The following is a 24,114-nucleotide window of genomic DNA, read 5'->3' as shown; positions in this document are numbered from 1 at the left end:
GCTCTTCTGAATGCCTTCCTAATTGAACTTCTCTATTACAATCTTGAAAAACTCAAAGCCAAGGCAGGATGAATGCTCAGTGTTACAGGCAGGTTTAACAAATGAGGAATGCCTGATGTGGCAGGACTGGAATAGGATCCACTGGCTAGGGATAGAGCTACAGCCTGGAGAGATGGAGTGGCCAGCAATTCCTACAGGATGACATAATTAGTGGGGAGAGGTACCCAAGCAGATTCATACCAGAGAATGGGAACCACCAAAAGAATGACATCAGATAGAACTTAGGTTCTTGAAGGAAGCACAGTTAGCAGCTCAGTCTGACTGACAGGCCTCACTCAATGAGAAAAAATACTGACTAGATCTGAGAAGGGTCACATACTTCAACTTTCAGGGACTATTTCCTAGTCCAGCTTAGGAAGCAGCTCACTCACAGGGATTAACTTCCACATGCAGAAAACAACCAAAAAGGCACACGTTTTGGTAGGACTAACAAAGCCAGAATTGTTCTAGAAGAAACTAAGCACAAATAGATCAGAGAACTGGTCCCAAGTCATCCAACTGAGATTAGAGCTAAAGACTCTGACAGGGACTTATTGGGATGAGCCCTTAATTCTTTAGTTTTAAATCCTGATTTATTTTCCTTATATGTCCTGCAATACATACTCATTATAATAATTTTGTAAAACTATTTCATTGCATCATTACTTGTAATAGTGAGAGGTTAAAAACCTAGTAGTTTTCAGAAATAGGAACGCCTTTACACTGTTGATGGGAGTGTAAATTAGTTCAACCATTGTGGAAGACGATGTGGTGATTCCTAAAGGATCAAGAACTACCATTGAACCCAACAATCCCATTACTGGGCATATACCCAAAGGATTATAAATCATGCTACCATAAAGACACATGCACACGTATGTTTATTGCGACACTATTCACAGTAGCAAAGACTAGGAACCAACCCAAATGTCCATCAATAATAGAATGGATAAAGAAAATATGGCACATATATACCATGGAATACCATTCAGCCATAAAAAAGGATGAGTTCATGTCCTTTGCAGGGACATGGATGAAGCTGGAAACCATCATTCCAGCAAAATATCACAAGGACAGAAAACCAAACACTGCATGTACTCACTCATAAGTGGGAGATGAACAATGAGAACACATGGACACAGGGAGGGGAACATCACATACTTGGGCCTGTTGGGGGTGGGGGGCTGTGAGAGGGATAGCATTAGGAGAAATACCTAATGTAAATGTTGAGTTGATAGGTGCAGTAAACCAACATGACACATGTATACCTATTTAACAAAGGTGCACGTTGTGCACATGTACCCCAGAACTTAAAGAAAAAAAAAACCTCCTAGTGGGTTTCTATGTGCTTCCTAAGCTGGACTTAGAAATAGTCCCTGAAAGTCGAAGTATGTGACCCTTCCCAGATCTTTTCAGTATTTCTTGTCATTGAGTGAAGTCTGTCAGTCATAGACTGAGCTGCTAATCATAGACTGAGCTGCTAACTCAGTAGGACACAATAGCCAAGATTTGGAACCAACTTAAGTGTTCATCAGTGGATGAATGGATAAAGAAAATGTGGTACATAGCCACAGTGGAATGTTATTCAACCATAAAAATGAAATTTTGTCATTTGCAACAACATGGATGGAACTGGACATTATGTTAAGTGAAATAAGCCAGACACAGAAAGACAAATATTGTATATTCTCATTCATATGCGGAAGCTAAGAAAAATTGAGTTCATGGAGCTAGAGCGTAGAATAATGGTTACCAGAGGCACAGAAAAGTATTGGGGAGGGGGAAAATAAAGAGAGGTAGGTTAATGGGTACAAAAATACAGTTGGAGGCCGGGCACAGAGGCTCACACCTGTAATCCCTGCACTTTGCGAGGCCAAAGTGGGTGGATCACTTGAGGTCAGGAGTTCAAGACCAGCCTGGCCAAAGCGGTGAAATCCCGTCTCTACTAAAAATACAAAATTAGTATGTGATTGGTAAGCCTACAAAATTAGGCATGTGTGATGGCACATGCCTGTAATCCCAGCTAGTCAGGAGGCTGAGGCAGGAGAATGACTTGAACCCGGGAGGCAGAAGTTGCAGTGAGCCGAGATTGTGCCACTGGACTCCAGCCTAGGTGACAGAGGGAGACTCTGTCTCAAAAAAAAAGAAAAACAGTTAGAAAGAAAGAATAGGATTAGTGTTTGGTAGCACAAGAGGGTGACTATAGTTAACAATGCTCTGTTGTGTATTTCAAAAAAAACAAAAAGAGTGGAATTGGAATGCTCCTAACACAAAGAAATTATAAACACTTGAGGTGATGGCTCTTCCAGTTACCCCGATTTGATCATTACACATTATAGGCTTGTATCAAAATATCACATCTACCCCATAAATATGTACAACTAGTATGTATCCATAAAATTAAAAATTAAAAAAAAAACAAGTAGGAAAAAGAAGAAAACACCATCACTTCATTTAAAGACAAGCACTGTTATATTTTACATCATTTCTCTCCTATCTTTTTCTAACTGTTTTTGTCTTTTACTTTGTTGAGAAAATATTATAGGTACAATTTTATATACTTTTTTACTTATCCCTCTAACATTCGTTGTCTTCATATTAATTCACTCTTCCTAGACATTTGTCTAAGATTATATCAGAAGAAAGATCCATGATTTACATAACATTTCACTATCTTTGGACGACTAGGAGGTTTCTAAATTTTTACTATTACAAGTAATGATGCAATGGAAGTATCTTAAAAAAAAAAAAAAAAACCTTTATTTTTTATTTTAAGTACTGGGGTACATGTACAGGATGTGCAGGTTTGTTACATAGGTAAACGTGTGTCATGGTGGTTTGCTGCACCTATCAACTCATCACCTAGTTATTAAGCCCTGCATGCATTAGCTGTTTTTCCTAATGCTCTTCCTCCCGCCACCCCACCCCTCAGCAGGCCCCAGTGTGTGTTGTTCCCCTCCCTGTGTCCATGTGTTTTCATTGTTCAGCTCCCATTTGTGAGAACATGGGGTGTTTGGTTTTTTTGTTCCTGCCTCAGTTTTCTGAGGATAATGACTTCCAGCTCCATCCATGTCCCTGCAAGCGACATGATCTCATTTCAGAAAGAACCCTTTCTTTGAGGCAGAGTCTCTCTATGTCACCCAGGCTGGAGGGCGGTGGCCATCATAGTTTACTGCAGCCTTGAATTCCTGTGCCAAAGTGACCCTCCTGTCTCAGCCTCCCTGTAGCAGGGACTACAAGCATGCACCACCACACTTAGCTAATCTTTTATTTCTTGTAGAGACGGGTTCTTGCTGTGTTGCCCAGGCTGGTCTCAAACTCCTGGCCTTAAGCAATCCTCTTGCCTCAGCCTCTCAAAGTGCTAGGATTACAGGCATGAGCCACTACGCCCAGCCAAGAACCCATTTTTATATGTATAGTCTGTTACCTTTAGTATTTTCAGAAGTAGGATGTCTAAGTAGAACATTTTTAGGGCTCTTTATCCATGGTGCCAAACTACCCAAATGAGAGTACCTTTTTATGGTATTAGGTCTAACATTTAAGTCTCTAATCCATCTTGAATTAATTTTTGTATAAGGAGTAAGGAAAGGATCCAGTTTCAGCTTTCTACTTATGGCTAGCCAATTTTCCCAGCACCATTTATTAAATAGGGAATCCTTTCCCGTTTCTTATTTCTCAGGTTTGTCAAGATCAATGGCTCTTTAGATGTGTAGTATTATTTCTGCGGATTCTGTTCTGTTCCATTGGTCTATATCTGTTTGGTACACCAGTACCATGCTGTTTGGTTACTGCATGTAGTATAGTTTGAGAGTCGGGTAGCGTGGTACCTCCAGCTTTGTTCTTTTGACTTAGGATTGTCTTGGAGATGCGGGCTCTTTTTGGTTCATATGAACTTTAAAAGCAGTTTTCCAATTCTGTGAAGAAACTCATTGGTAGCTTGATGGGGATGGCATTGAATCTATAAATCACCTTGGGCAGTATGGCCATTTCCACGATATTGATTCTTCCTATCCACCATGAGCATGGTATGTTCTTCCATTTGTTTGTGGCCTCTTTTTATTTCACTGGAGCAGTGGTTTGTAGTTCTCATGAAGGTCCTTTTCCATCCCTTGTGGTTGGATTCCCTAGGTATTTTATTCTCTTTGAAGCAATTGTGAATGGAAGTTCATTCATGATTTGGCTCTGTGTTTGTCTGTTATTGGTGTATAAGAATGCTTGTGATTTTTGCACATTAATTTTTTGTATCCTGAGACTTTGCTGAAGTTGCTTATCAGCTTAAAGGATTTTGGGCTGGGGAACAATGCAGGGTTTCTAAATATACAATCATGTCATCTGCAAACAGGGACAATTTGACTTCTTCTTTTCTAACTGAATACCTGATTTCTTTCTCTTGCCTAATTGCCTAGCAGAACTTCCAACACTATGTTGAATAGGAGTGGTGAGGAGAGGGTATCTATCTTGTGCCAGTTTTCAAGGGAATTTTCCAGTTTTTGCCCATTCAGTATGATATTTGGCTGTGGGTTTTGTCATAAATAGCTCTTATTATTTTTGAGAGTCACGTTCCATCAATGCAATTTATTGGCGTTTTAGCATGAAAGGGCTGTTGAATTTTGTCAAAGCCTTTTCTGCATCTATTGAGATAATCATGTGGTTCTTGTCTTTGGTTCTGTTTATATGCTGGATTATGTTTATTGATTTGCGAAGATGTTAGGCAGCCTTGCATCCCAGGGATGAAGCCCACTTGATCATGGTGGATAAACTTTTGATGTGTTATTGAATCCGGTTTGCCAGTATTTTTATTGAGGATTTTTGCATCGATGTCATCAGGGATATGGGTCTAAAATTCTCTTTTTTGATGTGTTTCTGCCAGGCTTTGGTATCAGGATGATGTTGGCCTCATACAAAAATGAGTTAGGGAGGATTCCCTCTTTTTCTATTGATTGGAATAGTTTCAGAAGAGGAATATGTTACCAACTCCTCTTATACCTCTGGTAAATTCAGCTGTGAATCCATCTGGTCCTGGACTTTGGTTGGTAGGCTATTAATTGTGCCTCAATTTCAGAGCCTACTATTGGTCTATTCAGGGATTCAACTTCTTCCTGGTTTTAGTCTTGGAAGAGTGTAAGTGTCAGGAAATTATCCATTTCTTCTAGGTTTTCCAGTTTATTTGCGTAGAGTGTTTTATAGTATTCTCTGATGGTAGTTTGTATTCCTGTGGGCTCGGTGGTGCCCTTTATCATTTTTTTTAATTCGTCGATTTGATTCTTCTCTCTTTTCTTCTTTATTAGTCTTGCTAGTGGTCTGTCAATTTTGTTGATCTTTTTCAAAAACAAACTCCTGGATTCATTGATTTTTTGGAGGTTTTGTGTCTCTATCTCCCTTCAGTTCTGCTCTGATCTTAGTTATTTCACTTTTGCCTTCTGCTAGCTTTTCAGATGTGTTAGAAGCTCTTGCTTCTCTAGTTCTCTTAATTCTTGATGTTAGAGTGTCAGTTTTGATCTTTCCTGCTTTCTCTTGTGGGCATTTGAAAAGATTGCTGTCAAATTTCCCTCTACACTACTTTAAATGTGTCCCAAGAGATTCTGGTATGTTGTATCTTTGTTCTCATTGGTTTCAAGAACACATCTTTATTTCTGCCTTCATTTCGTGATGTACCCAGTAGTCATGCAGAACGGAAGGTTGTTCAGTTTCCATGTAGTTGAGAGCGGTTTGATTGAGTTTCTTAGTCCTGAGTTCCTAGTTTCATTTGCACTGTGGTCTGAGAGACAGTTTATTTATAATTCTGTTCTTGTACATTTTGCTGGTGCTTTACTTCAATTATATGGTCAATTTTGGAGTAAGTACGATGTGCTGAAGAATGTCTTAATATTCTGTTGATTTGGGGTGGAGAGTTCTATAGATGTCTATTAGGTCTGCTTGCTGCAGAGATGAGTTCAATTCACCGGATATCCTTGTTAACTTTTCTGTCTTGTTGATCTGTCTAATGTTGACAGTGGAGTGTTGAAGTCTCCCATTATTATTGTATGGGAGTCCCTAAGTCTCTTTGTAAGTCTCTAAGGACTTGCTTTATGAATCTGGGTGCTCCTGTATTTGCCTATATTTAGGAGTAGTTAAGCTCTTCCTGTTAGATTGATCCCTTTACCATTGTGTAATGGCCTTCTTTGTCTCTTTTGATCTTTGTTGGTTTTAAAGTCTGTTTATCGAGACTAGGATTGCAACCCCTGCTTTTTTTCGTTCTCCATTTTGCTTGGTAAAATCTTCCTCCATCCCCTTTATTTTGAGCCTATGTATGTCTCTGCATGGATGGGTCTCCCTGAATACAGCAGACTGATGGGTCTTGACTCTTTATCCAGTTTGCCAATCTGTGTCTTTTCATTGGAGCATTTAGATCCATTTACATTTAAGGTTAAGATTGTTATGTGTGAACTTGATCCTGCCATTATGATATTAACTGGATTTATTTTGCTTCGTTAGTTGATGCAGTTTCTTCCACAGCCTCGATGGTCTTTACATTTTGGCATGTTTTTGCAATGGCTGGTACCGGTTGTTCCTTTCCATGTTGAGTGCTTCCTTCAGGGGTCTCTTGTAAAGGCAGGCCTGAGTGGTGACAAAATCTCTAAGCACATTTGCTTATCCTGTAAAGGATTTTATTTCTCCTTCACTTATGAAACTTAGTTTGGCTGGATATGAAATTCTGGGTTTTTAAAATTCTTTTCTTGAAGAATGTTGAATATTGGCCCCACTCTCTTCTGGCTTGGAGAGTTTCTGCTTGAGAGATCTGCTGTTAGTCTGATGGGCTTCCCTTTGTGCGTTAACTGACCTTTCTCTCTGGCTGCCCTTAAGATTTTTTCCTTCATTTCAACTTTGGTGGATCTGGCAATTATGTGTCTTGGAGTTGCTCTTCTCGGGGAGTATCTTTGTGCGTTCTCTGTATTTCCTGGATTTGAATGTTGGCCTGCCCTAGTAGGTTGGGGAAGTTCTCACAGGATGATATCCCTGAAGAGTGTTTTCCAACTTGGTTCCATTTTCCCCCCTCACTTTCAAGACTTTAATCAGACGTAGATTTGGTCTTTTATAATCCATACTTCTTGCAGGCTTTGTTCATTTTCTTTTTCTTCTTTTTCTTTTGGTTTCTCTTCTCCTTCATTTTCATTCATTTGATCCTCAATCGCTGATACTCTCTTTTCTTCCAGTTGATAGAGTTGGTTACTGAAGCTTGTGTGCATTTATCCACTGCGTATTTCTCGTGTCATGGTTTCATCTCTTTCATTTCGTTTATGACCTTCTCTGGTATTCTCTAGCCATCAATTCTTCCACTTTTTTCCAAGTTTTTTAGTTTCTTTCGCTGGGTCACGTGATTCCTCCTTTAGCTCTGAAATTTGATGGACTGAAACCTTCTTCTCTCATCTCGTCAAAGTCATTCTCAGATCCAGCTTTGATCCGTTGATTGCTGGCGTAGGCTGCGCTCCTTTGCGGAGGGAGATGCACTCTTATTTTTTGAATTTCCAGCTTTTCTGCCCTGCTTTTTCCCCATCTTTGTGGGTTTATGCCTCTGGTCTTTGGTGGTGATGTACTGATGGGGTTTTGGTGTAGAGTGTCCTTCCTGTTTGATAGTTTTTCCTTCTAACAGTCCAGGACCCTCTCATTAATATAAATTCATGCTGGGTGCTTGAGGTCACTCAGACCCTGTTTGCCTGGGTAGCATCAGCAGCAGAGGCTGCAGAAGATAGAACATTTCTGAACAGCGAGTGTACCTGTCTGATTCTTGCTTTGGAAGCTTCTTCTCAGGGGTGTACTCACCCTGTGAGGTGTGGGGTGTCCAGTTGCCCTGAGGTGGGGGATGTCTCCCGGATTAGCAGAGCTTCTCAGGGGTCAGGGACCCGCCAGGCAAACAGTCTGTCCGTTCTCAGATCTCAGCCTACGTGTTGGGAGATCCTGCTCTCTTCAAAGCTGTCAGACAGAATTAGTTTAGTCTGCAGAGGTTTGCTGCTTTGTTGTTGTTGTTGTTGTTGTTGTGTAGCTGTGCCCTGTCCCCAGAGGGGTGGAGTCTACAGAGACAGGCAGGTTTCTTGAGCTGCTGTGAGCTCCACCCAGTTAGGAGCTTCCCAGCAGCTTTGTTTACACCCTGCCAGCCCCTCTCAGCAATGGCTGAGCCCCTCCCCAGCCTGGCTGCTGCCTTGCCCGATGCTCAGCATGCAGACTGCTGTGCCTTGTAGGGAGGCTCCGTGGGCGTGGGACCCTCCCGGCCAGGTGTGGGATATGATCTCTGGGTAGTACCTGTTTGCTTAAAGCGCAATATTGGGGTGGGAGTTACCCGATTTCCAGGTGTTGTGTGTCTCAGTTCCCTGGCTGGGAAGGTTCCCTTCCCCTTGCGCTTCCCAGGTGAGCAATGCACCTCGCCCTGCTTCTTCTCGCTGGTCGGGCTGCAGCAGCTGACCAGCACCATCGTCCGGCACTCCCAGTGAGATGAACCCAGTACCTCAGTTGAAAATGCAGAAATCCCTGCCCGGTCTTCTGTGTGGCTGGCTGGGAGTTGGAGACTGGAGCTGTTCCTATTCGGCCATCTTGCTCCGCCCCCCGATTTTTTTTTTTAATTTGGTAAAGACAGAGAACATTTGAAAAGCACAATTAACAGTATCAGCCTAATAGACATATATAGAACACTGCATTGACACTTGCAGAGAACACATTCTTTGCAAGAACTCAAAGGAAATTTTGCAAAACTTGCTCATTTACTGAGCCACAAAGCAAAATTCAATAAATGTCAAAGGGTTGAAATCATATAGGCCACATGCACTTAAACTAAAAATCGTAACAAAATATTACTAGAAATCCACATATATTTAGGAATTGAGAACTCAGCTAGGAAGAATCTAGGAGCAAAAAAATAATAACGACGACTATTACGGAGTATTTTTATCTGACTGAGAACCAATACAAAACACTGTTTACAAGAAATATATAACCTTACATGCAAAGGTTAGAAAAAAAATACTGCAAAATAATAAGCTAAGTATCTATCTTAAGAAATTAAAAGAACAGCAACATCAATCCAAGCAGGGTAAAAGAAAGGAAGTAAAACAGATGAGAGCAAAACATAACAAAATGGAATAAAACACACAATGGAAAAGACCAACAAAAATAACAGATTTTTTTTGAAAATATAATTTACATTCATTTGGTAAAAATGGTTATGTGGGTAAAATACCAATAACAGGAATTTAAAAAGCAACATCACCTCTGATATTAAAGAGAATATTATAAATAATGTTATATACAAATAAATTTTAAAATTTAGATTAATAGACACATTTCTAGAAAAATATAACACATCAAAACTAATTTTAAAAGTAATAGAGAATCGGGGACAGGCACGGTGGTTCATGCATGTGATCCCGGCACTTTGGGAGGTGAAGGCAGGCAAATCATCTGAGGTCAAGAGTTCAAGACCAGCCTGGCCAACATGGTGAAACCCATCTCCACTAAAAATACAAAATTAGCCGGGCATGGTGGTGTGTGCCTATAATTCCAGCTATTCAGGAGGCTGAGGCAGAAGAATCACTTGAACCTGGGAGGTGGAGGTTGCAGTGAACCAAGATCACGCCATTGCACTCCAGCCTGGGCAAAAAGAGAGAAACTCCATCTCAAAAAAAAAAAAAAAAGAGAGTAATAGAAAATCCAAATAAACATATAACCATTGAAAAAGCTAAATCAGTAGCCAAAATTTTTCCTTGAAGAAAATTTCAGGTCCAGATGGCTACAACAGTGTGTTCTGTAAGTAATTCAAGCGTAATCCTCAACGAATTAACACAGGAACAGAAAACAAATACTGAATGTTCTCACTTAGAAGTAGGAGCTAAACGTTGAGCATCCAGGGACATAAAGGTGGGAAAAATAGACACTGGGGACTACTAGAGGGGGAAGAGAGGAAGAAGGTGTGGGTTGAAAAGCTCTTTATTGGGTACTACGTTAAAATTTAAAAAGAAAGATCATCTCCTAGAGACAAAGTAAATTTTAAAATTATTTTTAAAAAAGAAAAGGAAGGAGGGAAGGAGGGGAGGGGAGGGGAAAGGAGGGGAGGGGAGGGGAGGGGAGGGAGATGGGTACAGTGGCTCCTGCCTGTAATCCCAGTATTTACTTTGGGAGGCCAAGGCTGGCAGATCGCTTGAGCCCAGGACATCAAAACCACCCTGAGCAACAGAGCAAAACCCCATTTTTATAAAAAGTGCAAAAATTAGCCTGGCATGATAACATGCACCTGTGGTCCCAGCTACTCAGGAGGCTGAGGTGGGAGGATCACCTGAGCCTGAGTGGTTGAGACTGCTATGAGCAGTGATCGTGCCAGTGCACTCCAGCCTGGGTGACAGAGTGAGACCCTGTCTGGGGAAAAAAAAACCATTCCTAGCTTGCAAAACTCTTCAAGAGTATAGAAAATAAGGGGATACTCACCATCTCCCTTTCTGAGATTAGAACCGCATCTATACCCCAAAACTGATTTTTAAAAAACTGCAAAAAAGTTATGACAAGCATATCTCATTCATAAATATTAATGTACCAATTCAAAGTAAAATATTAGTAATATAATTATTATAACATGCAGAAGAATACATATCATGACTAAGTTGAGTTTTCCCAAGAAGGCAAGATTGATGAAACATTCAATAATTGAAGTCACCATATTAACAAAAAAATAGACACTCATCATATGATTATCTTAATAGATGCAAGAAAAAATATATGATACAATTCAACTCATATTCCACAATCCACAATCCATTTTGTCCTCTTAACAAAATGGGGTTTTAAAAAGCTGAAAGTTAGCTTTTCTCAAACATACAGCATGTATAACACATAATAGTAATATATTTAAATCTTTTCTGTCTAAATGAGGAAAAAAGACAAAATACCAGCTCTCACCACAACTATTTCACATTGTACTTGAGGTCACATTCAGTGCAATAAGATGAGAAAAATAAATAGAAGATGTAAGTACTACAAAGAAAGAAAAAAAACTTCATTTTATTCATATATGATGTTTTCATATAATAGCAATTCAAAAAAGTCTGTGGATGAATTATTGTAATTTATAATTAGGTTTATTCCTAAGTATTTTATTTTTCTGTAACTATTGTGAATGATACTGCTTCCTTGACTTCTTTTTCAGATAGTTTGCTATTGGCATGTAGAAATGCTACCGATTTTTGTATGTTGATTTTATATCCTGAAATGTTAACAAATTTATTCATTAGTTCCAACAGTTTTTTGGTGGGGTCTCCAGGGTTTTCGAGATATGTGATCATGTCATCTACAAACAGGGAAAATTGTCAACTTCCTCCTTTCCAATGTGGATGTCCTTTACTTCTTTCTTTTGCCTGATGGCACTGGCTAGGAATTACAGTACTCTCTTGAATAAAACTGTAGAAAGTGAGCATCCTTATCTTGTTCTAAATCTGAAAAGAAAAGCTTTCAACTCTTCCACATTCAACTGATGTGTGCTGTAGGTTTGTCATATATGGCCTTTACTGTATTGAGGTATGCTCCTTCTACACCCATTTTGCTGAGGGTTTTCTTCATGAAGGGATGTTGAATTTTATCAAACACTTTTAAGCATCTATTAAAATTATCATATGGTTTTTATCCTTGGTTCTGTTAATGTGATGTGTTTATCGATTTTCATATATTAAATCATCCTTTCATCCTGGGGATGAATCCTGCTTGGTAATGCTGAATGGTCTTTTTAATATGCTGTTGAATGCAGTTTGCTAGTATTTTGTTGAAGATTTTTGCATCGATGTTCTTTGGGGATATTGGCCTGTAGTTTTCTTCTTTTGTTATGTCCTTGTCTGGTTTCACAATCAGGGTAATGCTAGCCTTGTACATGAGTTTGGAAGTATGCCCTCCTCTTCGGTTTTTTGGAATAGTTGAGTAAAATGAGTATTGGTTCTTCTTTAAATGTTTGGTAGAATTTAGCAGTGACACAGTCAGGTCCTGGGCTTTTCTTTGATGGCGGAATTATTAGTATGGCTTTGATCTCGTTACTCATTATTCATCTGTTCAGGTTTTCTATTCCTTCATGACTCAGTCTTGGTAAGCTGTAGGTGTCCAGGAATTTATCCATTTGTTCTAGATTTTCCAATTTGTTAGTGTATAGTTATTAATAGTAGTCTCTTATGATCCTTGGTATTTCTATGGTATCAGTTTTAATCTCTCCTTTTTCATCTCTGATTTTATTTATTTGAGTATTCTCTCTTCTTTTCTTTGTCTAGCTAAAGGTTTGGTTATTTTGCTTATACTTCCAAAAACACTAACTCTTAATTTCATTGCTCTTTTCATTGTTTTTCAGGCCCTACTTCATTTATTTCTGCTCCATCTTTATTGTTTCTTTGCTTCTACTTATTTTAGGTTTAGATTGATCTTCGTTTTTTAGTTCCTTGAGGTGCAATATTTGGTTGTTTAGTTAAGATCTTTCTACTTTTTGATGTAACCTTTTATTGCTATAAACTTCCTTCTTAATGCTGCTTTTGCTGTATGCCATAGGATCTGATACGTTGTGTTTTCATTTTCATTTGTCTCTAAGAATTTTTAAATTATTCTTTAAATTTTTTCATTGACCCATCGGTTGTTCATGAACATGTCATTTAATTCCCATATATCTGAACAGTTTCCAAAGTTCCTTCTGTTATTGATTTCTAGTTTTATTGCATTGTAGTCAGAAAGATACTAGATCTGATTTTAATTTTTTTAACTTTTTTAAGACTAATTTTGTGACCTAATATATGGTCTACCCTGGAGAATGTTCTATGTGCTGTTGAAAAAAATATGTATTCTGCAGCAGTTGTGCAGAATGTTCTATAAATGTCTGTTAGGTCCATTGGGTCTAGAGTGCAGTTTAACTCCAATGTTTCTTTGTTGATTTTATGTCTGAATTATCTGTTCATTGCTGTGAAGTCCCATACTAGGGAGGTGAAAGATCTCTACAATGAAAACTATAAAACATTGATTAAAGAAATTGAAGAGGGTGCAAATAAAAGGAAAGATATCCTGTGTTCATGAATTGAAAAAAATAATATAGTTAAAATGACTATACTACCCACAGATTTAATGCAATTTCTATCAAAATATCAATCATATTCATCACAGAAATAGAAAAAAATCTGAAAATACATATGAAAAGGAAAAAGACCCTGGATCACCAAAGCAATCTTGAGCAGAAAGAATGAAGCTGGAGGCATGACACTACCTGAATTCAAAAGCTATAGTAACGAAATCAGCATGGTAACTGGCATAAAAACAGACATATAAGCCAATGGAACTGAATAGAGAACCCAGAAATAAATCCATGCACCTAACAGCCTACTGATTTTTGACAAAGGTGCCAAGAATACACATTGGAGAAGGACAGTCTCTTTAGTAAATGGTATTGGGAAAATAGGATATCCATATTCAGAAGAATGAAGGTAGACTTTTATCTCTCACTATATACAAAAATCAACTCTAAGTGGATTAAAGATTTAAATATAAGACCCAAAACTATGAACCTACTAGAAGAAAACTTAGAGAAAATGCATCAAGAAATTGGACTGGGCAGGGATTTTTTAAAATAAGACCTCAAAAGCACAGACAACAAAAGCAAAAATAGAAAAATGGGATTACATTAAACTAAAAAGGTTCTGTGCAGAAAAGGAAAAAAATCAATAAGGTATAGAGACAACAGGCAAAAGTATTTGCAAACTATGCATCTGACAAGGAGTTAATATCCAGACTATATAATTAACTCAAACAACTCAATAGTGAAAATAATAATAATAATAATTTGACTTTAAAGTGGGTAAAAGACCTGAAAAGACATTTCTCGAAAGAAGACTTATAAGTGGCCAACAGATAAATGAAAAAATGACTAATATCACTAATCATCAGGGAAATGCAAATCAAAACTAAAACGAGATATTACCTCACCAGTTAGAATGTTACCAAAAAGACAAAAAAACAAATCCTGGAAAGGATGCAGAGAAAGGAAATTGTTTCCCCCATGCTGTTCTCATGATAGTGAATTCTCACAAGATCTGATGGTTTTATAAATGGCAGTTTTTCCTGCATTCTCACATGCTCTCTCATCCGCTGCCACGTAAAACGTGCCTGCTTCCCCTTCCGCCATGATTGTAAGTTTTCTGAGGCCTCCCCAGCCACGCGGAACTGTGAGTCAATTAAACTTCCTTTGTTTATATTAATAAAGTATCCACTCTTGGGTAGTATTTCTTTTTAGCAGTGTGAGAATGGACTAATACAGAGATCATGAAGTAGAACATTGTTTTTTGGTTATTGGTTTCTAATAATTTCTCAGGTGGCACATTTGCATTTTGTGTAGTTTTCTGCATGTGTTGTACTATTTAATTTTTTAGATGCACATGAGATAATGAGTACACACTCATCTGAATGTCCTTCTATCATCTGAAAAACTCTGACAATAAAAAAATTTTATTACTGCCTGTGGTGAACTCATTTAGTCCACAAACCATGATCTAAATTTGCACAAGGCTACTTGTAGTCTTTATTAGTTGTGCTTAGTGTGAATATTCATTCTGTTGTGGAAATACTATGTGTTTGATTATGTAGTGTTACCCTAAAAACTTCTGAGAGACTCTTAGATGATATACAAATAATTTCAAATCCGAAAGTTCTGAATTCTGAAATTCAGCAGGCAAACAGTTTATAATGAGGGATTATTAAATAGCAATGGATATGAATGCCCTTCAGCTGCATGTATTCACATGAATGACCCTAAGAGAATAATGTTGAGCAAAATAAGCAACAGAAGAATGCAAAAAAGTATAATTCCCTTTACAAAAAGTACAAAAACAGGCAAATTCAGAGCATACTGTATGTAGTTTAGACATATATGTGTATGTGGCAAAACTACAAAGCAAAGTAAGGAAATGTAACACCATACTCATGATAGGCGTTTCTTCTAAAGAGGGAAGAAAGGAATATAATTGAAAAGAAGCACACACAGAACCTTAAAAGGATTGAACCATATACTGTTTACACAGAGCAGTGAGAAAATGTGCGTTAACTTTATCATCACTATTTAAACAGCACATATGTGTTCTATACATTCTCTTTATGTATATTTACAACATAAATCAACAAATAAATCCAGAGATAGCACCTGTACCTAATATAGAGTCTATACATTAGTCTAATCTCTGCTCCCTGGGATTATAGAGAGTAAGAATGCTTATGACATTTGAAGGTAAAAAATGTGACCTTTGATCTGTTTTATTCTTTACTTTTTTCTTATTTTCTGGAACATACTGTATTTTATCCATAAATGTTGGGCTCTAACTAAAGGTGTGGACTCCATGAAAAAATCATAGTGAAGATGACTGAAGATGACAAATCCAACCTGCAGCTCACCCAACGGAAAATCCAGGAGCAGTGACCCTCCCGAATCCCAACCCTGGTTGTTCTGACGAGGGGCACCATTGACACTGCTGGGACTCAGGGAACCATAGTCCAGAGGGGACAGCCGGGAGGTTGGACAATTACCCTATCTTGTCTCTAACTAGGAGGTCTGGGATTGGGTCCCAAGAGACACTGCACGTGAAAAGTCAGCAGCGTCTCCTGGCTCCTGTACCTGAGGTGTCACTGAAGACCTGACTTTAGTCTATGCTGTTCCTAGACACGGAAAGAATCTGTGACTCCAACCATGTTTTTTTGGAGAGAAAGCAGTGGAGTGAACTCGATATCTTTGGTGGTAGTGGCAGAGTCTGAGACTGGCCAGCATTGCCAGGTAAGAACTGAGGCATAGGAATAGGGAAAGAGAGCAGAATCTAGAGCATGTGCATGTACAAACACACACAAGCAGCCCACACAGCTTCTCCCTTTTTCCTTTCTCTCCTTCTTTCCACTCTTTCTTTCTGCCAATCACTTTTTAGTTAACTCTGGTGTTCATCAGGTCCAGCCTAAGGTCATTGTAGAGAAGAGGTCTCAGACCATCCTTCTCTAAGCTTCATTGGCAACCAGTATATAGCACCTGAGCAATAATAAAGCATAACTCATTCTCAGCCAGCTAGGACAGGCAAGGTTCCCAGAATTACCCTCAGTCATCACACCAGGTCAATACCAATAATTTACTTTTCTACATCCATTTATATTTTATCAACCTCATTCACATCCTTTCTTTTTCTTAAAATTGAACTGGTGAATGATTATTTAAGATGATCTTATTTTGTTTTTGTTTTTGTTTTATAAGATGGAGTCTCACTCTGTTGCCCAGGCTGGAGTGCAGTGGCGCAATCTCAGCTCACTGCAATCTCCACCTCCCGGGTTCAAGTGATTCTAGTGCCTCAGCCTCCCGAGTAGCTGGGACTACAGGTATGAGCCACCACAACCAGCTAATTTTTCTATTTTTAGTAGAGATGGGGTTTCACCATGTTGGCCAGACTGGTCTTGAACTCCTGACCTCAAGTGATCTGCCCACCTCGGCCTCCCAGAGTGCTGGGATTACAGGAGTGAGCCACCGTGCCCAGCCCAAGATGGATCTTATTTATTTCCATTATATGATTAATAATATTTGGGCTCTGATGATGAAGATATTTGACCAAGTTTATATGTTGCTCCCAGAAAAACAGATGCTTTGCTATGAATAGTTATGAGTAGAATCACAACCATTTAAAAGTGGTGTTGGTGATATGAACAATGATAATGATGACTCTCAATATGGACACCTCACAATTTACAGGCCCAACATGCAGGTCCTAACCAGGACACAATGACAAGGAAAAAGCATGTCATTTTATTTAAAACAGAAATAAGAATAATAGATCATATTTACTGAGCACTTAATAGTGTATCAGTCCTGTTCTGAATATCTTACAATCATTATTGAATTTAATCCTCATAACTACTCTAATGTGGTAACTTTAGTAACTATCCCATTTAAGCAGATGTGGAAAATGAAGCTGAGAGAGGTTAAATGACTTCCTCAGACCAGGCATGGTGGCTCACGCCTGTAATCCCAGCACTTTGGGAGGCTGAGGCGGGCGGATCACATTAGGAGATCAAGACCATCCTGGCTAACACGGTGAAACCCTGTTTCTACTAAAAATACAAAAAACTAGCCAGGTGTGGTGGTGGGCGCCTGTAGTCTCAGCTACTTGGGAGGCTGAGGCAGGAGAATGGCGTGAACTCAGGAGGCAGAGCTTGCAGTGAGCCGAAATTGCGCCACTGCACTCCAGCCTGGGAGACAGAGTGAGACTCCACCTCAAAAAAAAAAAAATGATTTCCTCAAAGTCACACAGAGAGTAAAGAGTGGGGAAATTCTGTCAGATTCCAAAAAGAATTGTATGTTTTAATCACTACACTAAACAAACATGACATTAGCACATGCTACCACTGAGTGTTGGTTGTATTTGTTCTTCGATACCATCCAACAGAACAGTGGAGTTTCTCGCTTTGATTGCACATCATGGTTTATGAAGAGACTTCGACTGACTCCAGCATTTAGTCCTCTCAACAAAACTATCAGGTAGGGTTATTTGCTACCTCCTATAGATCAAAAAAAGAAAAGAAAAGAAAAAAGAAAAGAAAAGAAAAGAAAGAGAAAGAAAAGAAAAACAGCAAGGCTCAAAAGAGGTAAATATTTCCCAAAGTTTAAAAACATGTGAGAAACAGAACTGGAAAGCATTCAAGGCTTCCTATTATATTCTGTCCCAAGGTCCCATTTCTACTGCTACTAATGACATAACAATCACCACCGTTCATGAGAGCCGCTTTCCATATATGTTATTTCAACAATAACTTCAGTGACTCTGTGAGGTTGCACATGGTACAAACTAGGAAACAGAGATTCAAACAGGCTCGACAATTGACTAAGGTCAGACTGAGAACAAGGAGCAGAGAAAGGATTTCCCATCCAGTCTCCAGGATGCCAAGGACTAGATCTTAACAAAAAATATGTTTTATTTTGTTTTTGTTTTTGTTTTTCCAGAGTCTCACTCTGTCGCCCAGGCTGGAGCACAGTGGTGCAATCTTGGCTCATTGCAACCTCCACCTCCTGCGTTCAAGCAATTCTCCTGCCTCAGTCTCCCGAGTAGCTGGGATTACAGGATCACACCACCATGACCGGCTAATTTTTGTATTTTTAGTAGAGACAGGGTTTCACCATGTTGGCCAGACTGGTCTTGAACTCCTGACTGCAGGTGATCCACCAGCCTCAGCCTCCCAAAGTGCTGGGATTACAGGCATGAGCCACTGTGCCCAGCCTAGATCTTAACACAAAATATGTTGATGGTGAAGTTCATAATGAAAATGAAAATGGTGTGCTCTTAATGATAATGTGTATTAAAGTTTGCAACCTCCTCATGGTCACATTGACTCATTACAATGATCATCAAAGGCAAAGGGGCCAGAGACCCCTGACTCTCCACTGGCTCCCCTCTAAAGAAATTGTTCTGTCTTCCATCTCCTTCAACACACATACACACACACACATTCACCCACATACGTACAGAGCTCCTTGTGTTGCTCACTAAATCTAGTATGTGCAAGACCCCCAAATTAGCTCCACAGTAAGTCACTGAGGTTAAAACTGATGTTATAAGAGTTTGTTTTAAAGGGAAAATTAAAACTTGAAGCAGTCCTTTAAGGTAAATTCCAGTTCAGTCTCAGTCAGGCGATATATGAGGAAAACTTGCGATATTACAGTATTCTAGAAACCAAAGAACACCTTCATCCCAACCCTTCATTATCATCGTCCACAGTCTCCATATCTGTACATATTTGCAAACACACAATTACAGCCATTAGTGAATCAGAGTGACCTCCCCAAAGAACAAAGAAAAACATACCGATGTCCATGGACTCCGTAATTTTTAAAGGATAACTTACTTAATCAGAATTACCTGCTACTTTTTCCACCTTAGAAGGAAATTAGAAACGAAACCAACATCTCTGACTTCCTGCTCCTGGGCTTCCCTGAGCACCCAGAGCAGCAGCCTCTCCTGTTTGGGCTCTTACTGGGCTTGTACCTGGTCACCGTTCTGGGGAACCTGCTCATCATCCTGGCCATTGGTTCTGACCCTCATCTCCACACCCCCATGTACTTCTTCCTGGCCAACCTGTCTTTCATCGATACCTGTTTCAATTGCACCATTGTCCCCAAGGTGCTGTGAACATCCAGACACAGCATCACACCATCTCCTACACTGAGTGTCTCATGCAGATGCACTTCTTCATGGCATTGGCCCTGCTGGATGACTTCCTGCTGGCCGTGATGGCGTATGATCGCTACGTGGCCATCTGCCTTCCTCTACACTACACCACAATCATGCATCCCCAGCGCTGCCTGCTGCTGGTGGCCATGTCCTGGCTCTGCTCCCACCTCCTGGCTTTCTCACTTGCTTTTCTCATAGCTCAGCTTTCTTTCTGTGCCTCCCATTCCATCCCACACTTTTTCTGTGATCTTCTCCCAATCCTCAAGCTTGCCTGTTCAGACACAAGGGTCTTTCACATCATGATGTTCACTGAAACCACTCTCTCAGGAGTCGTTCCTCTTACCTGTGTCCTGGTCTCTTATGCCCACATCATGCACACCATCCTCAGGATCCCCTCTGCTGAGGGGAAGCACAAAGTCTTCTCTACCTGTGGTTCTCACCTGACAGTGGTCACTCTCTTCTATGGAACGGTCTTTCTGGTGTATTTCCAGTCCTCATCTCCCTACTCAGCAGATGCTGGAATGATTGCATCTGTGGTATACACAATGGTCACTCCCATGCTGAACCCTTTTGTCTATAGCTTGAGGAACAGGGACATGAAGGGAGCTTTACAGAAATTCTTTGGCTTGGGAAAATGCTGTACTCAGTAAAGGGTACTTCTCCAGAGTAGAGACCCAGGCTCTTCTAAATGCCTTCCTAATTGGACTTCTCTAATATAATCTTGAAAAACCCAAATTCAGGGCAAGATGGATGCTCAATATCACAAGCAGTTTAACAGATGAAGGATGCCTGATGTGGCAGGACTGGAAAAGGACCAACTGGCCAGAGACAGAGCTGCAGCCTGGAGAGAGGCAGTGGCCCACAATCATTACAGGGCATCACAGCAAAAATTGTACTGGACAAATTTAAACACACTGGGAAGACTGCATTTAAGGCAGTTGCAATGCGGAGCAGACACCAGAACTCAGTATGAAATCAAGTCTGCTGAAACTAAGGGCAGGAGGATATTTAAGTGCTGGGGTGAGAGAAAGAACATAAGCTATTTTTGCTAACTGGCTTTACCCCCCCCCCCCAAAAAAACAAACTTCTCATATCTTTGTGACAGGAGGTAGTTCCTCAATGTGGAACAAAGAATTGTCCATGAAAATTAGGTCGTTACCCTCCTACAGAGCCTGGAGGATAGGTGTGCCATCACCCTCAATGATTAAAATGAAATTTTGAATAAATTTTGATGATTGAAATATGAAAATAAAATGATTTCATTTCAAGTAGACAGTTCCCAGGTCGTTGAGAATGATATTCCTGGGTTGTAAAACTGGCAAGAGTCTTTTAAAATTTTTAAAATTTTTCAAGAGGCATAGAAATAATTCATAGGTTTTCTAAAGTAAATGCTGTAAGAAAAGGGAGGTCAGGAACCTAGAGTTGGGAAAGAGCCTGTGTGAAGTTTAGTCAAGTGGAGGGAAACATTCAGTCTGCCGTGGTCAAGGGTGACTTGATAAGTAAACTTGATAGGTGTTCAAGATATTCAAACCTGAGAGTGAGACCACCAAAAGAATGACACCAGATCACAACTTAGGTCTAGAAGGAAGCTCAGTTGGCAGCTCAGTCTGGGACCAAGAGGTCCCACCCAATCACAAGAAATGTCAACAGGACCTGGAATGATCAAGTACTCTGAGCTGCAGGGATCATTTCCAAGACCAGCTTTGGAAGTGGTTCATTCATAGGGATTAACCTCCACATGGAGAAAGCTGAACCAAGGAGATATACTATTTGGTGGAACTAAGAACAAGAATAATACCGGAAAAGGAAAGGAAATCAGGCACAGATAGATCAGGAGACTGGCCCAAAATCACCCAACTGGGACTAGATCTTTTTTTTTTTTAATTTCACTTTAAGTTTCAGGATACACGTGCAGAATGTGCAGGTTTGTTACACAGGTATACGTGTGCCACTGGGGTTTGCTGCACCTATGAACCCATCATCTAGGTTTTAAGCACTGCATGCATTAGCTATTTGTCCAGATACTTTCCTTCCCCTCACCCCCCCGCATCCCCCAATAGGCCCCGGTGTGTGTTGTTCCCCTCCCTGTGTCCATGTGTTCTCATTGTTCAACTCCCACTTACAAGTGAGAACATGTGGTGTTTGGTTTTCTATTCCTGTGTTAGTTTGCTGAGGATGATGGCTTCCAGTTTCATCCATGTCCCTGAAAAAGACGTGATTTCATTCCTTTTGTGGCTGCAGAGTATTCCTTGCTGTATATGTACCACATTTGTTTTACCCAGTTTATCATTGATGGGCATTTGGGTTGGTTCCATGTCTTTGCTGTTGTAAATAGTGCTGTAATACAGATCTAAAGACAATGAGTGACTATTAGTTATTGGAACAAGTTCTTCATTCCTTCATTTTTAATCCCTAGTTTATTCTGTTTGTCCCTACTGAAAAACAATATATGTGAATTCTGTAAGAATATAAAATATAAAAAAACTAAGGAAAAGGAAAAAATTACCCATCATTTTTTCATTTAAAGACAACTGCTGTTAATACTTTACACCATTACCTTTTTGCATTTTTCTAACTGCTTTTGCATTTGCATTTGATGAGAAAATGCCATAAAAATAATTATATATATTTTTTCTTTCTTAATCTATAACATGAGTTATCTCCATTTGACTTATGTATATCTGCCTTTTGTCTAGCAATATTGAGGGGACATTGTGTGATACAACTGCTGTTTCTTAAAAAGAAAACTCTAGGTAAAAGCGGATGGTAGAGAGAAGTCTGGGTTGACAGCAGGACTGGATATAGGACATCTCTTTCTCTGTTAAAGCCTCCTAAGTCTCAGAAGAAGGGAGTACAGATAGGCAGGTTTCCCCACCTATGCAAAGGTGCCACTCATTGGAGGATGGTACTTGGGATGGTTGAAGCAAGGGACAGGGAGCAAGCGCCTTTTATGAGGATCAAGCAGTGTTGATAGAGCTCTTTATTGAATTGCATCACTGCTTTTTTTGTGTTAAATATATTATATCCTTATCTGCTTCATGTTGCTGATATTCCCAGTTAATTCTTCATCTTTTAACTTTGTGGTCTTTTTATCTAAGGAAGTTTTCAACTTTCATGTTATCATTATCATACCATATGCATATCAATTTATATATTATAATATCATATTGTGGCCTCTTCTGCTGGTTGTATAATGAGAACATTCTTCTCAATGCAGAGTTCTTTGAATGGTCAACTTTTTTTCCATTTTCTCATGGCACATTACTTTTTAGTGAGACAAAAAATTAGTTTAGAAAAACAATAAATAGTTAAAGGAGTTCTTTCCCAACACATCCCTCTCTCTTTATTTAAGTGTTTCTTCCCTTTTTTGCTTAACACAATTATTAGCAGATAAAAATTCTGAGTGTCAACGAGCTGTCATTCTCTCATATGAATATGTACATTCCACTTCAGGGTCTTCACTCACAGCATCCTCTCCATGGTGCCTCCCCCATCTCCAGCCCAGCTAAGACCCCCTACTCCACAGCCTATGCCCAGCTGTACCGCCCACAGTGATTAAAAGGAAGAAATCACTCCTTTGTTTTTGCCTTTTTGTATGAATGTGTAAAAGCTGTAGGAACTTAATATTCGATGGAGTAAATTGTGCAGGTAAAAACACCATGGTATTCTCTTTAGCTGATTAATATCAACACTCAGTCCTTCCTGAATTAACTATAGTTTCAAGTATCCAGATATGTCAGGTATTGTGGCAAAGAACTAGGCCAGAGGTGACGAAAGAAAATATAAAAGCAGACTCACCTTGGTCACTAACGAAAGAAAATATAAAAGCAGACTCACCTTGGAAGGAAATACAGAATCATGGAATATATTCTGAGTACCACTCTGAGTAGCTCTTCAATTTCAACTGGGATTACCAGAAAAGAGCAGCACAATGACCCTATGGGTGGTAACTACAAAGCCACCCAAGGATAGGTGACAACTTCACAGACAACTTCAGGCAGAAGACTCCTTGGCTGAACACAAAGGGCTGTGAGTAGGTCCTTCTAAACCAGAGTTCACCCTTGTTTTGCTAATTTGTTCTGCCTCCCACCTAAATTCCCTGAAATCACTGAAAGGGCTAAAATGTGTCTCACTTTTAATCATCTTACCCCGCCTCAGGCCACTTCTTACCCTCTTTCAGCTGTACAGCTATCTTACCCCATCAACACAAGTTCTTAGGTAAAAGAATTTCCCAGTCTCATAAATTTGCCCTGGCTATTTTTCTCATGCTAAAATCAGATGCGCAAATCTCGGCATCTAGTGACATGCCCTGTCCACATCCCATCTTGTACAATCCATTTTTTCCATTATCTCCTTTCCAGGTATGAGCTCCCTATGAGAAACTAGCCCTAACTCATGGATCTGGTCAGATGCTTCCCCTGTGAGATTTGCAGAAGATCCTATAATTTACTAAAATTGGATCCTGACTGTTAGTGGAAAGAAAGGAATCCTTATTGGACATGAAAAGTTATTATACCATGATGCGTTTACATAGAGCTTTGGCTGGGTCAGACCTGAACATAGGTTTCTTGACATCTAGGTCAACTGTGGTAATCAGGACAGTCAATACTTTGTTGTCAAGTTGCCATATAATAATGTGTGGCTGTTGGATCAATATGAAAACAGAAGGAGAAAGTCCAGGGAGAACTTCACCTTCTGCTCCTTGACTCCTCCTCTGAATAATAATTCATCTGGGAGAAGTTTCTCTTCCTATGAGTATACACAGAGCATCTTTAACACCTCTGTTTCTTAGGTTGTAGATAAAGAATTCTGTGTAGGAGTCAACATCAGGTATACCACAGTTTCAATGGCCCCATCTTGA

General features: G+C 39.6%; 1 protein-coding gene across 1 annotated transcript; it reads left to right on the top strand.

Moving 5' to 3' along the window:
• Positions 1-15,745: 15,745 nt before the first annotated feature.
• On the top strand, positions 15,746-20,168 carry LOC101019582 (olfactory receptor-like protein OLF4). The gene is given in 3 exon segments (XM_003911269.3): positions 15,746-15,829; positions 18,963-19,203; positions 19,206-20,168. Coding segments are annotated over 3 exon segments (1,023 nt in total). The 3' UTR covers positions 19,904-20,168.
• The last annotated feature ends 3,946 nt before the right edge of the window (positions 20,169-24,114 follow it).

The sequence above is a fragment of the Papio anubis genome, unplaced genomic scaffold (genome assembly GCF_008728515.1).
Source record: "Papio anubis isolate 15944 unplaced genomic scaffold, Panubis1.0 scaffold121, whole genome shotgun sequence".
NCBI classification, from domain to species: Eukaryota; Metazoa; Chordata; class Mammalia; order Primates; family Cercopithecidae; genus Papio; species Papio anubis.
The sequence above is the reverse complement of the archived record's forward strand: the minus strand, read 5'-3'. Positions and strand labels throughout refer to the sequence as shown.